General features: G+C 44.2%; 1 protein-coding gene across 5 annotated transcripts in view; it reads right to left on the minus strand.

Annotated features, from left to right (window-relative positions):
- The window catches only part of CTPS1 (CTP synthase 1), a 32,925-nt gene that overhangs the window by 3,940 nt on the left and 4,955 nt on the right, over positions 1 to 24,030 (minus strand). For all 5 annotated transcript variants that reach the window (XM_524681.8, XM_054665919.2, XM_009455217.5 and 2 more), the window contains exons 3-14: positions 23,623 to 23,793; positions 21,146 to 21,246; positions 19,925 to 20,041; positions 17,390 to 17,473; positions 16,793 to 16,873; positions 12,550 to 12,701; positions 11,085 to 11,217; positions 7,509 to 7,597; positions 6,372 to 6,466; positions 5,449 to 5,511; positions 2,525 to 2,568; positions 1,074 to 1,170 (exon numbers count right to left, since the gene is read on the minus strand). In XM_524681.8, the coding sequence (XP_524681.3) occupies positions 1,074 to 1,170; positions 2,525 to 2,568; positions 5,449 to 5,511; positions 6,372 to 6,466; positions 7,509 to 7,597; positions 11,085 to 11,217; positions 12,550 to 12,701; positions 16,793 to 16,873; positions 17,390 to 17,473; positions 19,925 to 20,041; positions 21,146 to 21,246; positions 23,623 to 23,793 (1,227 nt within the window). The remainder of the gene's footprint in view (positions 1 to 1,073; positions 1,171 to 2,524; positions 2,569 to 5,448; positions 5,512 to 6,371; positions 6,467 to 7,508; positions 7,598 to 11,084; positions 11,218 to 12,549; positions 12,702 to 16,792; positions 16,874 to 17,389; positions 17,474 to 19,924; positions 20,042 to 21,145; positions 21,247 to 23,622; positions 23,794 to 24,030) is intronic.

The following is a 24,030-nucleotide window of genomic DNA, read 5'->3' on the forward strand; positions in this document are numbered from 1 at the left end:
ACAGGATGATGCGTTCACAAAGACATCCTCCTTCCTGCTTTACTTTTCATCATCCACACAGCCAGGTCTTTTGAGGGCTATTTCTATGAATCTGCTAAGGTCACCTGCTCTTAACAGCACAGTTTAGACTAATTCTTGGGCTTTTGACTCTTTCTGACAACACTACAGAAAGCTGTAACAGAAACAAGACTCTCACCACCACCCTCAAACACATGATTGCAAAGTATGGGCACTTTGCTGCTAGAAAACTGCCTTGGAAAGCAAATCAGGATGTACGAAACGGCAAGGCCCTGGGAACGTGGCAGGATGGGAGGCATTTTAAGAGCTGCACAGATGACCTCTGATGACCATTCAGTTCCAATCATGGACATCAAAGGTCATCAGCCCTCAGTGGCTGCATGTGAACAAGCTGGACATTTGCGAATGGGCTGCTCTACTGACTCATTTCACAGTTGCCTCGAGATCCCCAAATCCACACAACATCATAGTTGGTAAGAGAAAGATCCGATACTCGAGTGACTCCAGCTATGCTGCTACAGAACGCCCGGACAGACACAAGGGTGCCTCTGCTAATACAGTAAAGGCAGAATTTTCCCAGTAGACAAGAAGGAAATCTGTGTAATAGTCATTTTCTTAACTATTTTCCTCCGAAAACTACCCTAAACCTTCAGCATCTATTAGTACTTTATTAGAACAGAATCTACTTAGGCTGAATCATATGAAATTGCCATTTTTGTGTGACAAAAATTGCCAAACATCAGCAATTGATATGGCTGGTATTAATAGGAAAGTAACCGATAAGGATGAATGTAACCTCACTGCCTCATTCTGTTGAGGCGCCCATGCCTAGGAGTCTGACTGCACTGCCAGTGTCCTTTCTAAGACCCACACTGCTTCTATGGCTATCACAGTGCATCCTAAAAGGGTATGAATAAGAGAGGAAAGAATGAACTTCAAAAGCAAGAACGAAACCAAAAAAAGCCAGCCTGCTCCTCGAAGCCACAGCACCACCCTAAGACACGCGTCCTGGGCACGCAGAGCCAAAGGCTGGGCCAGCGCGAGGCAGCTCTTACTCATGACTGAGTTCTTGGTCTGGAACAGGGTTCTCCTCTTGCCCAGCCTCATGGTTCCGCCCATCTGCCCTGGGTTGTGTTCTGGCATGTCTACGACCTGGAGATGTTCAGAAAACAGACACCAACTACAGAACTCTGCTTCCGCTAGAGAGAAACCTCCCTTGCTGAGTGGGTGGCAAAGGCTTGTGAGTAAGCTCTAATTCTCCAGGCTTTCCTTATGAGACATTTTGTCACAGAAGAAAATGCCTCCCAGTTGGCATTTGTAACCTCGGTTGGGTGGAGGCTCCGTCCTTCAGCCTGTCCTCCTGATCTGCAGACAGGACCACAGCAGCCCCTCCTCAGGCTAGTCCCGCCCCAGCACTGTGGACGGTAAGCATCACTTCCTTAGAAAGACTGATACAGTAGCACAGACACGGACTGGATGTGTCATAACATGTCTGTCATCGCCCCAGCTAGCCTGATGACTGCTCAAAGGCAAGGGATGCAGAGCTAGCACCCTGCAGCTTAGCAAGCATCTGAGGACTGGGTGGGCCATGCACTGATGGCCCAGTCCACCTCTCAGCCCAGCGTTCCCAGGCACCTTCTGATTCCAGGCTCTCTGTGCCCTGTTCCTCCTGACCCCAAAGCCCCATGCTGCAAAACATTTGCTGGTCCACTCCTGAGGCCTTAGTATCAGCAAAGTTCAATTTCAGGTCAACAAACACAGTGATGCTGTCTAAGTGCCGTGAGATCAAGAACTTTGTCCGTCTCATTTAGCACGGTGTCCTCAGTGACAAGGGCAGTCCCAGCATATAGTACGCATTCACATTTGCTGAATGCTGAAAAATGTAAATAAGTGCCCTTCCCTTTACATCCCTATCACCCTGGGCTGGGAATTCAAAGGTGATTAAAGGCATCCTCCCTCCTCCATGTGCCTAACAGTACAGCAGGCTGAGAATGCCACATGCCCTCGGCATGAAATCTAACTCAAGGTACGCCAGCCTGGAAAATCTTTGGATACCGTTAAGCCAACCAGTGCTCCAACCCAGCAGTTCTCCCAGGACTATGGCTGGGGATCCCATGAATTAATATATAATATACACATGAAAGCAGTGAGAGCAGCGGCTGGCACACAGTAAGTACACATGCCAGGGTCTCATATTAGTATCTATACTGTGTTCTGGGAGTTGAGGGGAGTAGGGATGGAGAAGAATTTTAATCAGGAATCCCCTCCAGTTTCCTGGGCTGGTACCTGTCTTAAAAACTTTCTGTGGTCAATGAAAGATTAGGGAGGAATTACATAATGAAAAAGAAAAGTTTTTCCTCTCTGGTAGGTCTGAGTGCCCAAAACCTCAGGGTTCTTTGGGATGGACTCAAGCAGTCTCACTTCTTGCCTCTAATCATCAATCACGTTCATAAATGCCCCTTCTACACCCTTCTAAGCCCTGTGGAGGTTCAAACACTTGACTCACCACGGGATGACTGGTCGTAGGGTCAAACTCTGTAGAATTGGCATCTGAAATACCAAAATACTTGTTATGAAAATAGTTACAAACAAAAGCGATTAATAGTTTCATTGCTAAGCTCTAAACACAACTTCCCTCCTCAGTTTAAGATCAGTGATTAGAACAAAAACTAAAGATAGCATCCCCCTGACCTCATCCCCAGACAAGATCTCACTGTTGTCCAAGCTGGAGTGCAGTGGTGCGATCATAGCTCACTGCAGCCTTGAACTCCCAGGTTCAAGCAATCCGCCAGCCTCAGCCTCCCAAGAAGGTCAAACTACAGGGGCACACTACCACATCCAGCTAATTTTTTTTCATTTTTTGGAGAGACAAAGGCTATATTGCCAGGCTAGTCTCAAACACCTGGGCTCAAGCAATCCTCCTGCTTTCGCATCCCAAAGTACTGGGATTACAGGTGCAAGCCACCAGACCGGCAATAAATAGCATTTTTAAGACATAAAATACTCAACCCACACACACGTGAATTTTTTTACGTTAAGTATAACTCTCTGGAAAGTCAATCAGTACAAAATGGGAAAATCAAAACTAATGGCATAACCTAGTAATTTTTAATTAGATACTGTATCTTTGACAGTTTTTTTTTTTTTTTGAGACAGAATTTCACACTTGTGGGCAACAAGTGTGGGCAGGCTGGAGTGCAATGGCGTGATCTCGGCTCACCAAAACCTCCACCTCCAGGTTTCAAGCGATTCTCCTGTCTCAGCCTCCTGAGTAGCTGGGATTACAGGTATGCACCACCATGCCCAGCTAACTTTGTATTTTTAGTAGAGATGGGGTTTCTCCATGTTGGTCAGGCTGGTCTCGAACTCCTGACCTCAGGTGATCTGCCTGCCTCGGCCTCCCAAAGTGCTGGGATTACAGGCGTGAGCCACTGCACCCCGCCTGTGACAGTTCTTATATTGTTTGTTTGTGTTTTAAGACAAGAGTCTCACTATGTCACCCAGAATGGAGTGCAGTGGCACAATCTTGGCTCACTGCAACCTACACCTCCGGAATTCAAGTGATTCTCATGTCTTGGCCTCCCAAGTAGCTGGGATTACAGGCGCACACCACCACACCTGGTTAATTTTTGTATTTTTAGTAAAGATGGGGTTTTTCCATGTTGGCCAGGCTGGTCTCGACCTCCTGGCCTCAAGTGGTTAACCCAACTCAGCCTCCCAAAGTGCTGGGATTACAGGCCTGAGCCACCATGCCCGGCCAAGTTTTTATATTGTCTTAATGTTTCAGACTCTTGTCTCTCTGAGCTAAACAAGTACTATTTCTTCTATACTTCTTTCATCTTCAGCAGCTAATACAAAGCCCTACTCAACTGTTTCACTCAATAGCTCAGTCAGAAATGAACTGATTTCAACTCAACCTTTCTAACCTTCATTGAAGTTACCATCTAACCAAAGCAAAACCACTAAAGACCAAAAGGCAAAGGACCAAGTTCCTGGTACTATGTGAATGCTGGGCACTGTTCTCCTCCTGGCCTGAACCAGGGTCCAGTGTCAACTGAAGTGTAAGCTCATCACCAAAGCACCTACCCATTTGGGAACCTAAGTGAGAGGCAGAGGTCTGGGGCTGTGAAGGATCCAGGGAGGCCAGAAAGCCAGCTCTGGGGTGGCGGGTGATAAGACAGTGCCTCTCAGGACTCAGAAGCCAGCACTCAAGGGCATGCTGTCTACCAAACTGAGCCACACCCCCAGGTCACTGTGAAGCAGCCTCTCAGGGAAAGGGTGAATGAAACCCAGCCCTAAACCATATACTGGCCACCAGAGTCACTTGTTCTTTATAAAGTCAAACTGCTTTTACATTCCTTCAGGTTACTTTATTTTCCACAGAATTTACAAGGTCTTTCTGAAAATCTAGTATTTGTCGGGTGGGCTACAGAGAATAAATGGGCTGTGGTGGACCATTCCATGGGTGGCCCCAGTGCAGCATGCTCAGTCTTCACACCCATGTGTGTTCTCCTCCCCTGCCGGCTCGGGGCTTGGCCACGTGACTTGTTTTGGCCAACGCGACATCAGCAGGCCTGATAAGTGCCTGCATAACAGGCCTGTCATTTTGGAGGCCAGCTGCCCACCCTGTGTGAGGAAGCTTGGGCTGGATTAATGAATGATGAACCACTAGGTGGAGACAGCATCTTGACGTCCCGGCTGGGCGGAGCTCACAGCTGAACGCAAGGCAGGAGTGTGCCATCTCAGATAGTACACCACGTGCAGCTGAAACCCAGGCACTGAGCCAAACCACAGAATACTGAGATGAGAAGTCACTGCTGTTGGGAGCCACTGAGCTTTAGGGAGGTCTGTCACATGGTAATACACAGCTAGGTGAAGAGCTGATATTATCTGAGCATTTCCCTATTTTCCAGGCACTACTAGAGACTATTTACATACATTATCTCCCTTAATCATGTGAAGTACGTACCTTTATTACTCCCATTTTACAGAAAAAACGGAGGCCCATAAAGGCTAAGTAATTTGCTTAAAATCACCCATAAGCGGTAAGGTTGGAATCTGAGCCCAGTTTCAATAGCTCCAGAGCCCAGGTTCTCATAGTAACTGCCCAAGCCTCACTTAGGACAAGGACTTCTCACCAGGCACCAGCTTCAGGATGGTGGCCACGGTGATCAAAGTGACAGAATCTCAAGAACAGGAACACAGAGGCAGAAGGCAAAGGAGGGAGTCTGGCTGTGCTCCCTCCTTCCTGCATGGAGGAGCCGTGCTGTTCCTCAAGAGGCAAGGCAGCTCCCTTACGGCACACCATGAGGTGCTAGGAACCCAGGCCTGCCCTTCTCCAAAGCTCCTGATCACCCAGGCAGCAATAGGCCTCATATCCTCCAGAAATACACAAGCAGGAATTGAATGAGTGTCTTAATGCACACTTACCTTGCCATCCCAGCACGTTTCTTGAGAATTCAACCACTGCCAACTGCATCCCTAAGCACACGCCTTCCAGTCGGGGGGAAAAAACAAACAAAACTCCATTGAAAAGGCAGCTCCCACTTTTCCCAGCAGCCTCTGCAATGGCCTTTGTGTCCTTTATTTGGAGAATTATAATCACAAACTCATAACTTCCTACTATGAACAAGTACTCTCTGCTGTTACACTTTACTTGTATTAGATTTCAAAAACTGTATGTAAAGTAGATGAAAATTCTAGATTTGCAAAGTCATCCGATTTTAGAAGTAAGTGATGTTCTATTCAGTACCTTTTTCCCCCCCAGACAGGGTCTTGCTGTTGCCCACTCTGGAGTGCAGTGGAGAGATCTTGGCTCACTACAGCCTCAAATTTCTGGGATCCAGCAATCCTCCTGCCTCAGCCTCCACAAGTGTTGGGTTTACAGGTGTGAACCACCGTGCCTAGCCTCAGTACTTTAAAATTCAAGTTTTCTTACCCTCTCTCATTAAGTTTTTATTTACAATTGTTCAAGTTGAAAATTACTAAAATGTACAGCACTAGGAGGCATGCAAAATCATTTTGTCCAATTACAGTCAGCTGTTGTGCCAAGTGAGCAGATATAAAACTCAACCTCACGTGTGCTGCAAACAGCTGGGTTCATTAAATGGACAGGAATTCACAATTCATTCTCTCAAAATTCCACGACATCTACATGTAGCTCATAAGCATAAATAAGCTTTCCAAGACTGAATTTGTCTCTAAAGAGAAAACATGAAGGCTTCTACTTGGGCTCCTATCCACAAAGACAGCACGTTTCAGTAATCCCCCCACTTTGTTCATAGGCTCCCACGTGGCACCGTTCCCCACTCTTTCCTACTCTTAAGTGAAGACTGCACTGCAGAGCTCCTTACCCAAAAAAGGCTTTTTCTGATTCCGAGCCCAGGCAATTGCTTGGATTTTTCCTTCTGTTCCTCGAACACCAAATCCTCCTGGAACCAGCACTCCACTGCACAAAAGAACAAACCACAAAGGCAATTCCCCTTTTCTACCAGTCCAGCTTGCAATAATCGCCTAACGGGCCATTACCAAGACACTGAAGCCATGAATTAACCCCATACATTGTGCTATTGTAACAATGAATTGTATGTAAACACCATCAACTTAGAAACTGCATACGAAACTATGGACTTTTCTTAGAAACTTAAGAACATGTTTATTGCAAGTGAAAAAGGTAGTATACATAATTGCAATACTGCCACTGCACTATCTTTGGTACTGAGTTGTTCACAATTTTTTTTTCTTGAGACAGGGTCTCACACTGTTACCCAGGCTGGAGTGAAGTGGTGTGATCACAGCTCACTGCAGCCTTGATCTCCCAAGGAGCTGGGACCACACCCAGCTGGTTTTGTTGTTTTTGTTGTAGAAACAGGGTCTCCCTATGTTGCCTGGGCTGGTCTTGAACTCTTGGGCTCAAGCAATCCTCCCACCTCAGCCTCTCAAAGTTTTGGGATTACAGGCATGTGCCACTGTGCCCAGCCCAAAATTTTAAATACATATATTAATATTAACAATTTATTTTACCTCTTGGCTTAAAACGGTCCCCTAAGGGGGCCTTTCTTCATCAGCTCTGTGTGCCGTACTGACCAAGACACTCAGAAGAAGGTGTACACCTCCGTAATATTCAACTGTTCTAGTGAACCAGAAATTCTTGCTAATGTTTTACTATTATAAATAACAACTGCCAAAACAATTGATGAGACTCTACTGATAGGTACTCATCAAATGTTCTGGATGAAAAATCGTTAAATGAGCCTCATCAATAGATGCATATGGCAAACAATATCAAAATCAGAACAGCTTTTCAGATCCAATGATATTGACAAGCTGCATTTTTTAGGGATTAAATCAGATGGCATGTAGTCTTTTCAACAATTAAAAAATATTTTAACAAGTCAATTACCTACTACTGGCACATGAAAACAAGAGGACTTTTTCATTAAAACAAACCAAAAGAACTCTGGAAACCCAAGGCAGTGAACTCTACTCACTGAGCACTACAGAGCTTCTGCCAAGCTTCGTGGTAGCGCACGGGCTCTTCTTGCGAGGTGATGGGCTCCAAGTCCGCAGAATCTATGTACTGGATGTTATTCAGACGGGGGAGAAAAGCAGGCTCGTGACCCCAGGCTGTGCTTTCTTAATTTTTAAATAGTATTATCATTTTATCAAAGTTGTCTTTCTTGATTCTGGCTTTAAAGTGATCATCTTAATACTGGCTTTAAAGTGATCATCTTAATATATTTAATAACTTAAACATTTTTTAAATATGAGGTTTTAAAATACAACAGTTTCCTTCAAAATCATTAAACTCCCAAATCTCTCTCTTTCCGCACTCTACTGTGTTCAGGATCGGGTCTCAGCTAAGCCTCTGCAGCAGACTCTAGAGGGCTTTCTGTTCAATGACAGCCTCCTCAGCCCATCTTCCGCCCAGCTTTTGTGGGTTTTTTCTTTTTCTTTCTGCCATATTGAAGCATAATTCACATACAATAAAATACAAGCATTTTAAGTGCATACTTTGAAGAGTTTTGTCAAACATACACACCAAGATATAGAATGAGCCGGGCGTGGTGGCTCACACCTATAATCCCAGCACTTTGGAAGGCCGAGGCGGGTGGATCACTTGAGGTCAGGAGTTCGAGACTAGCCTGGCAAACATGGTGAAACCCCATCTCTACTAAAAATACAAAAAAAAAAAAAAAAAAAAGCTGGGTGTGGTGGCATGCACCTGTAGTCCCAGCTACCCAAGAGGCTGAGGCAGGAGAACTGCTTGAACCTGGAAAGCAGAGGTTGCAGTGAACTGGGATCGTGCCACTGCACTCCAGCCTGGGTGACACAGCGAGACTCCATCTCAAACAAAACAAAACAAAACATAAGTTACCATCTTCCCAGAATGTGCCCCTCTACCTCCTACCCCAAACAACCTCAGATCCAATTTCTATCATCACAGATTCGTTTTGCCTCTTACAGAACGTCATATAAATGGAGCCAAATAGTATATAACCTTTTGTGTCTGGCTTCTTTTGCTTAGTGTTTTTGAAGTTCATCCATGTTGCTGTGTTTATCAGTTGTTTGTTCCTTTTCTTTTTTAACTTTTTTTTGCAGAGACGGGGGTCTCGCTATGTTGACCAGGCTGCTCTCGAACTACTGGCCTTAGGCGATCCTCCCACAGCAGAGCCTCCCTAAGTGTTGGGATTATGGGCTTGAGCCAGTCAGTGTTCAGTCTGGTTTCTTCCTTTTCATTGCTGAGTGGTTTCTACTATATAAATAAACCATTACAAATTGATCCATTGACAGGCTATAAATATTTGGGTTGTTTCGAGATTTCAGCTATTACGAATAATTTGTCCATTTGAATAAAAATCTTTTTTTGTGGACGTTTTCAAGTCTCTCAAGTGAGTATCTGGGAATGGACTTATTGGATCACATGTCTCTACCTTGATAAGAAACTACCAGACTGTTTTCTAGTGTGGTGTTGCCATTTTACACTCCCGGCAGCAAGGTAAGAGCTCCACAGCCTCTCTAACACTCAGCCGCCCTAGGGGGTTTGTGTCACTATCTCATTGTGACTTCATGTGCACTGATTTCCCTGACAACTAGAGGTGTTGAGCACCTTTTCGTGTTTATCGCCTACATCTTTTTTTGGAAGTGTCTGTTCAAATCTTGTGCCCGCTTTTTAAATTAGGGTGTTCACCATTTTTCTACAATCTCCTACACCTAAACCCTGCAGTTAGTTTCCTGAACCTCAGGGTAAGACCCAGATTTGGCCCAGTTCATGGAATTGTGGGCAGGCCCTCACCAGCCTGTCTCCAGACAGCCTCCAATTCACAATTTCCATCCACAGTGTTTCCAACTGCTCCACATCTCCAAGCCCTTGGACGTGCTCTATCTATTCTAACAGGAATGCCCCTTCCGAGCCTTCTCCATCCTACCCAACCCAACCTGGTGTCCCTCCATGAGGAAGTCTGCCTTCCTCATGTGTCTGCCACAGCAGGTTCAGCCTCTCCTATGTGCTCCTTCCTTCCTAAGAGACTCAATATTCCTTAAAGGCAGAGACTGTTGCCTTTTCATCCATCTCTCATCCTCTGCCACCTAACAAACACATGGCAGCCACAGACTAACTCCAAGTGGATAAAATAAATGAATGATGGAAAGAACTAGCAAATAAGAAGTCAGGGCTGTGTAATGGGATTTAAATTCTTAAAACACGTACAACAGGCCATTCTGCAGGAACCTGTCCAGCAGCACAAAGCAAACTAAACTCTCACGCTGAGAAACACCTGGGAAGTAGAAAGCAAACCCCAATGTGGGGACAGCTACATGGGGCCCGTTTAACAACCTCAGCACTGAGCCCCAACTTTACCTCTGACCTTCATCTCTTCCTGAAAAGCTTCAGCTGATGGGCCAAGAAGAAAAGGAATAAAGGGGACAGGCAGAAGGGAGGGTTTAAGGACAGCTGACATAGTGCTTACCATATGCCAGGCATAATTCTCAGCACTTTGTATTCATGAACTTCTTACAACAACCCTAGGAAGGAAGGCACCATCACCATCCCTTTTTAACTATGTGGAAACTGAGACACAAAGAGGGTTAAGTAAGTTGTCTAGGTCTCACCACTTGTAGATGACAGAGCTAGAATCTGAGCCCTGGTCACTGGGCTCAGGGATCCATGGTTTTTTTTGTTTTTTTTTTTTTTTTTGAGACAGAGTCTCACTCTATTGCCCAGGCTGGAGTGCAGAGGTGCAATCTCGGCTCACTGCAACCTCCACCTCCCAGGTTCAAGCAATTCTCCTGCCTCAGCCTCCCAAGTAGCTAGGACTACAGGCACATGCCACCATGCCTGGCTAATGTTTTGTATTTTAAGTAGAGACAGGGTTTCACCGTGTTAGCCAGAACGGTCTCAATCTCCTGACCTCGTGATCTGCCCACCTCGGCCTCCCAAAGTGCTGGGATTACAGGCGTGAGCCAACACGCCCAGCCACGGCATCCATGCTCTTAACCAGACACTCTACTGCCACCCACAGACAAGCAGGGCCATGCCCCACCATTCCACCAGCTCAGCTGCTGCCCGCCATGGCACAGACCAGAACACAGTAACTACCATTTACTGAGTGCCCGCCCTGCATCCCAGAGAAACCTCACAGCTCCATGAGGTTAATACTGTCATTCCCACTCTGCAATAAGTGATAAGCACAGGTTAGGAAAGGCAGCCCACATGCCAACAAAGTCTCCAAGAGCCTCCAGCTATCAACTGTGCAGCATGCCTGTGGTCCACCAGTGGTCCCCATTTCCACAGGGCATTTTATTTGGTTACCTGACAGTCATAGCCAAGAACTCAAGTCTCTCTCACCCTCTCCTCTAGCCATCTCTCCCCTTCATTAATTCCTGAAAATGCTCTACTGTCTTCTCAAAGCCACGAAGCAACCACAAATCTTTTTAATCCCTTAAAAAGTAATTCCTTAAAAAGTAATTCTGAGCTCCAAACAGAAAGCAGATATGACGCAGCACCTACGAGACTATAGACTGCTTCCCTGCTCATCCTTTGGCTGTACCTGTGCCACCCTCCTTACCTTGATTTCCAATTTGTGGTTGATGGCCAGTGCAGAATGCTCCAGAGCCTTAATGACAGAGGCATAGGAGTCTGAGAACTTCGTGTATTTGCCCACAAGGGCAATAGAGCAGGTCTCCAGCAAGCGATCATATCTATCAAATAAACGTCAAGAAAAACCCAATTACTCAGAAGGTACATGCTATCATGAGACCAAAATAGCTATTTCAAGGGAAAAAAAACCACGTCTGGCCAGGAATGAGCTCACGCCCATAATCCTATAATCCCAGCACTTTGAAAGGCTGAGGCAGGGGGATCTTGAGCCCAGGAGTTGGAGGTTACAGTGAGCTGACTGCACCACTGCACTACAGCCTGGGCAACAGTGTGAGACCCTGCCTCAAAAAACCCCCACAAAAAACAACAAAAACACATCTGGGAAGAATATAATGGGAATAGCTATTATCTGAGTTCTGTGTACAGACCAGTAAAGAGGAAGTAATTTTCAGATCAACATGGCAGGCTTTGTAAAGAAAGTTTTTTTTGTTTTTTTTTTTTTTTTTTGAAACTTACAAAGAGTTTCAATGTCTCACACAAATTTGCCTACAAAAAATTTTTTTCATACCAAAGGCCAAAAAAAAAAACAGACATAAACAGACAATTCACAAGAATTAATGGGGTGAAGGCAAGTGTCAAACAAATTATGGGACATTCACAAAATAGAAAAGTCCACACTCATTAAAAGTTTTCATTGTAAAATATAATAGAGCAAAATGCTTATAATGTTTTATGAAAAAGGATGATAAAACTGCCATTCTGATAGCTATATGTAAGCAGACAAAGACTGAAAGGAAAATGTTGAAATGAAAAACGATTCTCACAGAGCAACGGAATGAGTATGCCCTCTCCAAATGCTTCTAGGCCGTCATATTGATCTTGCAACTAAGATAAGGCCTGCCCATTGCTCTAAGACACGAAGTGAAGAACTCTGAAGGAATGTGACAGCATCACCGAGCCTCAAAAGGATGTAGTGGAGTAGGCAGCAACACATCCCCGTCCTAATGTGATCCCTTTCTGGTGTGGGGTGAGACACATTCCCAAACACAGCTCAGAACTCTGGGGTGGTACCCAGGAGTGCTCCAGCCACTGTCAGCCATTCATGTGGGCTTTGGATATGCACACTCACCCGCTGCCACCAGGACGCCCGTCTGCACTGATCTAGTTGGTAAGAGACAAGCATGTTAAGACATAACCCGAACTCATTGTCTGGAGGCCCGGCACCTGGCCTGGCCCTATCAGGATCTCCTCATCTGTGCCACAGCTACGTGACAGCTAAGATCCTTTCTGAACATCTCTTACTACAAAGGCCCTTCTAATGAGTGGATGGCAGAAGTGCAAAAGTGCAAAAGTGCTAGGGCTAGAGTCGGCTTCACCAGCCCTACAAAAGAGTAAAGGAGGCTAGCACTCCCAGCTCCTCATTGCAGGCAAACCTGTCAGCCATCTCTTTCCATTTCATCAGCATTTTCCTTGGCTGCCTCTCAATAGGAAGGTCAAGTCTTCGAAGAAAATAATCTACAACCCCTTGCTCCTCTAACAACAAGGGGACTCGGTAGATGGATGAGACATCGTGGACACAGATCACCTGTTTAGAAAAAAGCAAGTTATTAAATAAAAGCAAAAACTCACCAGGCTTACAGCCTCCTACTAGCTACGTGACCTTGTAAAAATATTATTATTTGAAAACAGAAAAAAGGACAATTTTCTAGATAAACAATTTTCTAGATACTAAAACAGACTCAAGAATAGAATAGAAAATTAGTGGCCAATCTATCATGAACATGGATGCAAAAGTCCTTTAAAAAAAATTCATGGCTGGGCAAGGTGGCTTATGCTTATAATCCTAGTACTTTGGGAGGCCATGGCAGGAGGATTGCTCGAGCTCAGGAGTTCAAGACCAGACTGGGCAATATGGTAAAACACTGTCTCTACAAAAAAATACAAAATTTAGCCAGGCACGGTGGGCATGTGCATGTAGTCTCAGCTACTTGGGGGGTAGCTGAGGTGGGAGAATCACTTGAGCCTAGGAGCTTGAAGCTGTAGTGAGCTGAGATTGTGCCACTGCACTCCAGCCTGGGTGACAGAGTGAGACTCTGTCTCAGAAAAAAAAAAAAACACCCAAAAAATTAGCTGAGTGTGGTGGCATGTGCCCATGGTCCCAGCTACTCAGGAGGCTGAGGTGGGAGGATCACTTGAGCCTGGGAGTTGGAGGTTGCAGTGAGCCAAGATCACATCACTGTACTCCAGCCTGGGCAACAGAGCCAGAACCTGTCTTAAAAATAATAATAATAATAATTCATGATCCAAACCACAAATGTAGCTTTAAAAAAATCATGTCCACGAACCTATGAATGGCTTAACTAGGAACAGTGGTTCTCAAACTCAGCTGCATATTGGAATCATTCAGAGCTTATAAAAGGTCAAAAGCCCATGCTGCACCCCAGACCACTTGAATTAGGATCTCGTGGGGTAGGAGGCAGGCGTCAGTATTTTTAAAGCTCCCCAAGTGATTCCAGTGTGCAGTCAAGTTTGAGAACTACTGTGTTAGGAAATTTAACAGTGGAATTCACCACATAAATAGAAAACAGATTAAGGAGGAAAACAATTCCCTCAGTAGATGTAGACTTGATAAAAATTCAAAACCAAATTCATAATAAAAATTATTGGTAAATTAAGATTAGGGAAAATTTGGCAATATAAAAAACCCACAGTAAACATCACATGGTTTAATATTAATGTTTACTATTTAAAGTCCAGAACAAGGCCAGAATGGCCACTTTCAGTACTTCTATTCAATGATGTACTGAAGATATTAGCCATTATCATTAGATAAGAAAAAAAAATGAACCAGAAAACAAGAAGCGGTTGCCACTGAATAATGCATACAATATCACTGCTTATCCATAAAAACCAAAAGAATTTACAGGTAAACAATCAGTACTAATAGAATTTTGGTAAGGTTGCTAGGCTGTAGATTAATGGACAGAGGTCAGCAGGGTCTCCTACACATGGGGTATATCTAATCAGAAAATATAATTTTTAAAAATACACGGTAGTAATAAAAATTATAAATAGCTATAAATAAGTCTAAACAACTTTATGAAGATTAGTAAATCTATAATGTACCTTTATTTTTAAAAAGTATATAGAATAGTATCCAAGGATAGTCTTTTCAACAAATGGGGCTGAGGCAAGTAGATATCCACATGTAAAAATTTCAACCCTTACCTCACACTACACACAAAAGTTAACCTAGAATGGATCATGTAAGACCTAAAACTAACTTTTACAAGAAAATCTTCATGACCTTCGTTAAGCAAGGAGTTCTTGGACATGACAGTGAAAGCACAATCCATAAAAGAAAAAAACAGACTGGACTTCGTCGAAATTTAAAAGTGTCTGTGCTCTAAAAGACACTATTAAGAAAATGAAGGCCAGGTGCGGTGGCTCACACCTGTAATCCCAGCACTTTGGGAGGCCGAGGCAGGCAGATCACCTGAGGTCAGGAGTTCGCAACCAGCCTGGCCAACTTGGCAAAACCCCGTCTCTACTAAAAATACAAAAATTAGCCAGGTGTGGTGGTGCATGCCTGTAGCCCCAGCTACTCAGGAGGCTGAGGCAGGAGAATCGCTTGAACACGGGAGACAGAGATGGCAGTGAGCCGAGATCATGCCACCGCACTACAGTCTGGGCAACAGATCAAGACTCCATCTCAAAAAGAAAAAAAAAAAAAGAGAAGAAAATGAAAAGACAAGGCACAGAGAGGGAGAAAATATGTGAAAATCACATACCTGATGAAAGACTTGTATTCAGACTATATCAAGTCAACTCAGTAAGATAAACATTCCAATTAAAAGAATAAGTAAGGCTGGGCATTGCCGGCTCACGCCTGTAATCTCAACATTTTGGAAGGCTGAAGCAAGAAGACTTCCTGAGCCCAAAGAGTTCAAGACCAGCCTGGGCAACCATAGCAAGACCTCATCTCCACAAAAAATAAAACAGCTGAACATGGTAGCGTCCGCCTAAGGTACTAGCTACTCAGGAGGCTGAGGTAGGAGGGCTGTTTAAGCCCAAGCTGCAGTGAGCTGTGACAGCACCACTGCACTCTAGCCAGGGTGACACAGCAAGACCTTGTCTCTTAAAAAAAAAAAAGGCAAGGCTGGGCGTGGTAGCTCACACCTGTAATCCTAGCACTTTGGGAGGCCAAGACGGGTGGCTCACCTGAGGTCAGGAGTTCCAGACCAACTTGGCCCGCATGGCAAAACACCATTTCTACTAAAAATACAAAAATTAGCTCGGCATCGTGGCAGGTGCCTATAATCCCAGCTACTCGGGAGGCTGAGGCAGGAGAATCACTTGAACCCAGGGGGTGGAGGTTCCACTGAGCTGAGATTGCTCCACTTCACTCCAGCCTGGATGAAAAAGTGAAAATTCCATCTCAAAAAAAAAAGCAAAAAATCTGAAACTTAAACTTAAATGTGGAAATACTTGTTACATTTTTAATAGTGAATATTTTTAAGGCCGGGCACCCTCACACCTGTAATCCCAGCACTTTGGGAGGCTGAGGCAGGTGGATCACCTGAGGTCAGGACTTTGAGACCAGCCTGGCCAACATAATGAAACCCCATCTCTACTAAAAATACAAAAATTAGCCAGGAGTGGTGGTGCACACCTGTAATCCAAGCTACTCGGGAAGCTGAGGTAGGAGAATCGCTTGAACCTGGGAGGTGGAGGTCACAGTGAGCCAAAAAGATCGTGCCACTGCACTCCAGCCTGGGCGACACAGCAAGACTCTGTCTCAATTTAAAAAAAAAAAGAAAAAAATTGAACAATTTTAATGACAACCTATTCTGCTACAGAATTGAATTTCCTTCACTTGCTAGGCCAGAAATATCTAAAACCTGGCCAAAGCTACATGCTCAATGTATCACCACTAGAATTTCCATACTAAGCACCACACTTAGATACATTACAGGTTCCAAATTTTGGATTTCCTGCATCATAGGTACAGTAACAAAAACACTAAGATCTCTGTGACAGCCTACAACACCCTAGACACCAGGCACCAGAAACATAAAGTTGAATGAGGTGGCCCTTGCCCTTCAGAAGCTTAGAGTCTGTGAAGGGAGATACACACCACACATGTACACACACACGCACACATACACACACACACACACCAGAAAGATGGGCCCATCAGCAGCATACGTGCGACACCACACAGGAGCCCAGTGAAGGACGCAGTTAACCCTGAAGGCCAAGGGCCAGGAGGTTTGGCAGTTAAAGCTTCTCAGACAACACTATGTCTTCGCTAGAACCTGAAGGATGAGAGTGAGTAGGAGACTGCCAAGCCAACAGGAAGAGGGGGACATGGGTTCTTAACAGAAATTAGCCAGTGAAAAAGTACAATCATAGGGAGAGTGGAGGGTACTAGGGGAACCGAAAGATACTCCACCCGGCTGAAGCACAAAGTACGAAGCACGGAGAAGAGGCAGGAGGGACACAGGTGTTGTTTGGGGAACCAGGAGTGGCAGGGAATGGCCGATGGCAATGGGTTCTTCTGGAACAGCCCACTGTCTCTAATTAGAAAATAACAAGCCTCACGAAACTGATCAAGAGGCTTTAGGACAATTAGAAGCAAAAAACAACTTATTAGAGATGGGAATTTCTACTCACTTGTTCAGGCTCAACATGGCAGAACATTGATATTTTCTCCTTCACTGATGTGTCAAGTGGATTTGAGCACCTGCATACAACCTAGCAGTAGAGAACAAGATGGCTTAGACAGAAGGAAAAAATGACAGAAGTAGGGGTTTCTCCTGACTGAAATTAAAACAGACATCACATTGTTAAGATGAACGAAAACGTTAACTCTCAGCACCAGGCACATAATCCATAAAAATATTATGACTCGTTTCAAAGCTAAAATCCGTAAACGCCAAACTGGAGAAACGTAAGAGAATGGCAGTACAAATGAATACATTAATGAACTACAAGAGCTCTGGGATTTTCCTCCATTAGTGTTCCCAGGTAGGAGTAAAAATGAGAGTAAAAAGACTGAGAGGAAAAATAAGGTCTGGGGAGTACAAGACCTAACACGCTCTAAGTATGAACATCTTGCAAACTACAGCCCGGTTCAAAGAACTAATCCTATTTTCTCCATCATCAATTATCAAAAGCAACCCAACAAGACAAAGGTCTTGTCTGTCATGATAGAGTGATCTTAACTAGACATAAAAGATTACACTGCAACCAGCTATCAGGAAATCTTACCAGATCTGGGGAAAGCCCAAGTCCTCTAAGTTCCCGAACACTATTCTGGGTGGGTTTAGTCTTCTGTTCCCCTGTTGAACTTGGCTATTTCACAAAAGAAAAAAAAAAAAAAAGTTAGTTTCCCTCTGATAAGGAATTTTCAAGTATGACTTTTCCTTGAACCTCTTTTAATAAGGAAATAGATCATTTGGTCACTTACATAATTTAGCTTTTATGTTTGTCAAAGTTACACGTGCATGCATTTTAGAGTCAAATGGTTCTACCGAGCTTGTAAGCAGTATCGGCCCTCACCCACTCTCCCCTTTCCAATCCCTAGAAACAACCGCTCTTCAACTCTTAACTGATCTTGCTGGTGTGCTACTTCTCCACATTTACTTGGAAGCATTTTCTATTGATTTCCCTGTTAAATGAGGATCCTGCCCCCATTAGACACTTTCCTGTGCCTGCAGTCCTCTTTTGGGTTTACATACTTTTTAAGTATTTAAATACTGTTCCCAAACCATGTGCCACACTTTTCCTTTCTGTACGAAATTATCTTTATTCTTCTCTCACACTTAACAGATACACGTTACACATGGACTTGTAGGATGGAAATCATTTTCTGTTGGACTTTTTTTTTTTTTAAATCGAGACAGGCTCTTGTCCCATTGCCCAGGCTGGTCTCAAACTCACAGGCTCAGTCCTCCCACCTCTGCCTCCCAAACTGCTGAGATAACAGGTGTGAGCCACCATGCCCAGCCTCCACTAGAATTTTTAATGAAATAGCATCAATGTCTTTTAGCTTCCAGTATTGTTGCTGAGGGGTCCAGTGGCACAATGATTCTTGATTTTTCTCTTCAGAGCCTTTTAGAACTTCTGCCCCATTAGTCTGAACCTTCACAATAATATGCCTTAGTGTAGGTCATCTGTCATCCAATATGATAGGCACCAAGGGGGCCCTTTCAACCTAGAAACTGATGTCTAGAAATTTCCTTGAATTGTTCAGATAAGGGGTCAGAAAATTTTTTCTGTAAAGGCCCTGATAGTAAGTATTTTAGGTTTTGTGGGCCACACAGTCTCTGCCACAAGTATTCAACTCTACTGTTCTAGAGCAAAAGCAGCCACAGACAGCACATAAACAAGCAGACACAGCTGTATTTCCATAAACTTGATTTCCAAAAACAGGGGGGGTAGGTTCATGTGGCCCATAGGCCATCATTTGCTGACCCCTGGGGTTCAGATTATACCTCCATTTCTCTGTTCTTATTTTTTGGAACTCCTATTATTTGGACATTAGAACTTCTGAGCCAGTCCTCTAATTTTTTTACCTTTTCTCTCCTATTTTCTATCTCTTGGTCTTTTTGCTGTACTTCCTTGGGTATTTCCTCAACTTACTTTCTCTTAACTTTTTCATTTCTGCTATCTAACTTTTAATTTCCAAGGATTCTTTTCTGTTCTCTCAATGTTTCTTTCTTACAGCATCCAGTTCTTACCTAATGGATATAGCTTATCTCCTTCTAATTTTCTAAGAATAGTAATGACAGGTCATTTTTGGTTTTTTGGTGTTTTTTTAAAGTTTCCTCTGCTTGTAGCGCCTCAGTTCCCTATAAGTTTCTTTCTTTCTGTTGTTTGGTCTCTTACCTATCAGATGCTTTCTCCAGGTGTATGGAGGCCTGCTTAAATGCTACCTATAAGTTATGTGTGAGTATGTAGGCTTGTCATGGTGAAAATCTGGCTGGCTTATTTCATGGGGAGCCCCCAGAGCCAGTGTCTTTTATCCTGGGCTATCCATACCCAAGAAGACAATCTTACAACCTCCTACGTGGAATGGCCAAGCCTAAACATGATGATTCTGGGAACCAAATGGTGGAAGAAGGCAAGGACTGTCAACAGCATAACATTACACATAACCCCATATTTGTAGTCCAGTGTTACTGCCCTCAACTGTCCCTACTGTCTGCTCATCCAGGAACCCTCTCCAGAGAACAAGCCTCCAGTCTTCTGCCAAGGTGGGAGGAGGCTAACACCCAACTGTGCACTGTAGGAAAAAGATGTCAGGGTCTGAGTCTTCTGAAGCAGTAGTTACACGAGGCCCACCCTCATCCCACTCCTGAGCTTTTGGGGTTCTGCAGGGCAAACAGGGCTGCTTCTCTGCTTTCACTGCTGCAGGCTTAAGATCTGGCATTCAAGGTCAGCTTAGTTGGTTCTATGCATCCATCTGCTTTCCGGCTTCCCAACTTTTGTTACTATTGACTCCTCTCCACAAGATTTGTCTTTAAAAACAGCCTCTTTACTCTAGTTCCACCATATAGTAAAGACAAATGCACACGGCCAATCTACATCTGCAAATGCAACTGCCCTGATTTTTCAAATGTTTTCTATTTGATCTTTTCAAAAAAGTATGATTGTAACAAATTTAAACTTACAAAGTTCTTTATTCTCTGCTTCCTGCACCTCAAGTGAAAACTACTAGACAATGAGTGAAAATCATTCCGGTTTACCTTTCCTCCCTCCTCTCCATCTCCCCCAAAGTAAAACTTTCAATGTCTTACTTACCTGGGGAACTAGACTGACGTGGATGTTACAAAAGTTCTCTCTTTTGACCTTGAATTGGAACTGACGGAAGGCCTCAATAAAGGGCATGCTTTCTATGTCCCCCACGGTTCCACCAAGCTAGAAGAACAAAGTTGTTTCAGAGGTTAGGCACTGAACCCTTCTCTGGCAGTTTAGTTTTCTAACAACTGTTCTGTCTTCCTGATTCAGTATCAGTAATTATGTAACACGGACTCTCTAACCCTGTATAATGTTAGTTAACAGGAATTAGACAACTCTTTGTACTAAAAGGTTATTCTTTTGGACAGGCTCATCATTCCCAAAGGTTATTATGGAACTTTCCACATCATTTCAAGAAAAAGGTCAGATGAGAGAGGTGCCAGGAATGTTATCTCTATCACAGTGACAAAGTAAAAAAAAAAAAAAAACCTAAATCTTATCTCCTTAGTTAACCATAAATAATTTTTGTACTGAAAAAGCATCAGTTGGCTGGGCACGGTGGCTCACATCTGTAATCCTAACACTTTGGGAGGCCAAGGCAGGCAGATGGCTTGAGTTCAGGAGTTAGAGACCATCCTGGGCAAAATGACGAAACCCTCCCTCTCCCAAAAAAGTACAAAAACTAGCCGGGCATGGTGGTGCGCACTGTAGTCCCAGCTACTTGGGAGGCTAAGGTAGGAGAACTGCTTGAGCCCAGGAGGTCAAGGTTGCAGTGAGCCATGACTGCTGCACTGGACTCCAGCCTGGGTGACAGAGTGAGACCCTGTCTCAAAAAAAAAGTATTAGTTATAAACAAACTGCTGGAACTTTTGAGTCTCCTGTTATCTGAGGAACACTGAGATCCAACAGCTAGGATCAGCACAGCGGGAGTACAGATACTGAAACCAAATGAAGCTCATTCGGAGACGAATGCTCTTGCCAGACGAAAGCAAAAGATCTGCTGACTTGCTCAAGAGACAGATGAAAATGTGTCACACTACTCATGGGGACAATCAGTACTAAGTGAATCCATAAATGCTACAAAAAAGGAACACTGGGCAAACTACGGTTTTCCCTTGCGTGGCCATTCCACATGACTGTTACTGTGCCCTTACCTGCCACATTGCAACATACTGCACCAGAGATAGGAAGGCTAAGGGCTCCACTGGGAACTGTCTTGTCAGTTATTGATGGCTGACTAAGGAGATGAGTACACTTGTTCACATGTGCAGGAATCATACAAACCTCAATAACACACACTTGAGGTTCCAGGCCATCTTCATCTACAGGTATTAACGCCTGTCTCATCACCCACTCCTGGATTGCATCTGTGATATGAGGGACAACTGGGAAAGAGAAAACAAACAGGGGACTTATGCTTGTCCATCTACATTGATTGAGACAAATGCACTTACTGTGAAAACAAACTGCAGCACTCTGCCTGGAGAGAGCAGCAACAGGGTCATAAAAATACTTTTGAGGCCCCCTTTAACTGGCCTCAACAAAACTCTGAGCTCACACTTCCTGCAGCCAGATGTCTAAGTTGTTGCTGGAAGCCCTGCAACAGAGCAAGGCTGACAGCAGTGTCCTGAGCCACACAGGCGCACGTGCCCCTGTGCAGAGTCTACCCTTTTGGCCACACACCAGTATAGCCAACCCTATTGCTCACAGCTGAAGGTAGGCACATTACACTTCAGTGCACTTCCAGGAACAAGAGACTTCTGGGACCCTGTTCCATGTTTCCAGTTTACCAAAGGGTAGACAATCCACTGCAGTGAGCCAGCACAGCACAGCAGAGTGGTTAGAAGCACAGCACCCGGGGTCAGAATGTCTGGATTCAAACCTTAGTCCCATGACTCGTTAGCTGTGGATCTTTGGGCCAATTATAGAACCATTTTAAGCTTGTTTTCCCCACCTGTTAAGCTGTGGAAATTTTGTGAGACAGCACCTGTAAAATGCTCGGTAAAGTGCCTGCCATGTCAATGCTCAAAGAATGCCAGCAATTGCTCAACACTTCAAAAATCATAGTTGTTGGGCACAGACTGCAAGTTCCTAAAAGGTGAAGATTACTGTTTAACTCCAGGTTACTCCAGTTACAGCAATGCCTCATGCACAAGGACATTCATTTGCCTCACGCAGAAGAATATTCATTATCTACTCCACACATGGCGTCAAAGTGATCTTTTAAAATTCAAGTCAGAATTCATCACTCCCACACTTCAACTTTTCGGTGGCTTCCCACTCCTCCGAGTACACTCCTAGCTTCTTGCTGCGGCCCAGCGACTGGGTAGAACCTGGCTGTGGCTACCACCCCCGCTCTCTGACCATCTCCCTCAGTCACTCTGCCTTAGCTATGCCGGCCTCCCCTCCATTCCTGGACCAACCAAGCCTTCGTAGCCCTGCGCCTCCGCACTTCTCATTCCACTCTCGCTGTGATTGGCCTCTCAGCTCAAATGGCCTCTCTTGGGAGACTCCCCGACCACCTGCCCAAAGTGGCTTTCCCCAGTCACTCTGTCCTCACTCCACTTGGTTTCTTCACAGCTTCTGACAGACGTCTCGTTTTGTTTCATGTTTGTTGTTTGCCTCCCCCACAGGTAACCTCCATGTGGGCAATGACCTCTCTGGTCTTGCTCATCACATGCATCACCAGCACCAGTGAGGGTCTGATTGCAGTGAGCATTCAATGCAAATTTGATGGATGATGAATAAATAAACAGCAAACTGTATGATCAAAACCATTCTAATTCCTAACTGATTCCTTTCTATGTGTCAGGAAGTCAGGGAAACACTTCACTGACTTTTAGTTTCTTTAATCTTCCTAACAACCCAGAGAGGTAGGTGTTGTTATTGTCTCCATTTTACAGAAAAGGAATCCACATTTTGAAGAGGTTAATTTGCCCATGTTCACAAAGCTGGTGAGAGGGGAAGCTAAGATCCAAACATGACCCAATTAGCCCAGAATCTTGCCAGGGCAGCCCCAGACCAGAGCCAGCTGTCAGTGTGACCCTCAGCTTTCAGGCCAGTAAAGTCTAAAGCCAAAAGCAGATCTGCTCTCATAACTCAGATTAAAGCCACTTTTCAGCAACCTCTCCAAATTTGGGCCACTGCCATTATACTAGATCAGTCGTTTTCCATCCCCACCTTTTTAAAGCAGCAAAACATTTTCCTTAAATGAATGTTTGTACAAAACCCCAAAACAGCAAATAGATGTAAGCGAAGCTGTGCCAGTGAAAGCTTGGGAGGACCCAGAAACCCACTTCTCAGGCTCCTCCTAGGCCATATGGCACTGATGAACGGCCTGGAAACCAGTATACACAATAGATGTTCATTTCCTTCTCACTTCTATACATAGTAAGTCCCAGATGCACACATACATGCCATCTGGCTTAATGCCCTAATCGAGTTGCCTTTACCACTTTCACACTCATTACTGTGTAAAAACAACAGCTCTCTGGACTCGTATCATGCTGCCTTGGCAGAACTGACAAGCTTCAACGAAGAAGTAGTTCTTCAAATTATTTTTTTTAGCAAACAACAATATAATTCTGATTTTTCAACTGAAGGCATATTTCAGTAACAATACCTTGAGAGTTTCATGCTGAAATCACATACAATGTAAACTTTTGTACTCAAAAGGGAATTACACAACTGTGTAGAGGTGGGAGGGAGAAGAAATTAAACTGGTTAAGACTTTTAAGCTTTAAAGGTAAATCCAGTATTACCTTGGACAGTTTTCCCCAAGTAATCTCCTTTCCGTTCCTTGTTAATGACATACTGGTATATCTTTCCAGTGGTCAGATTATTGTCCTTGGTGAGGCGGATGTCAAGGAACCGCTCATAGTTACCCAGGTCAAGGTCTACTTCCCCACCATCATCCAGCACAAAAACCTCACCTGCAGCGAACAGAGAAACCATTTACGTTAAGTGAAAAATACCTATACCATGGCACAACTGCAATCCTGAAATAAAACACTCATTAACAAGGTGTGCAATTACGTAACAGGAAGCACAGAAATTCACTTCTAGAAGACTAAATATGACACACAAAAAGAAAAATTACCAGCTATTCTCTAAAAGGTAACCTCATACTTCTAGCCTGTCAACAAACTCATTCTTAAGAAGAGTTATAA

This window comes from Pan troglodytes, chromosome 1 (assembly GCF_028858775.2).
Source record: "Pan troglodytes isolate AG18354 chromosome 1, NHGRI_mPanTro3-v2.0_pri, whole genome shotgun sequence".
Taxonomy (NCBI): domain Eukaryota; kingdom Metazoa; phylum Chordata; class Mammalia; order Primates; family Hominidae; genus Pan; species Pan troglodytes.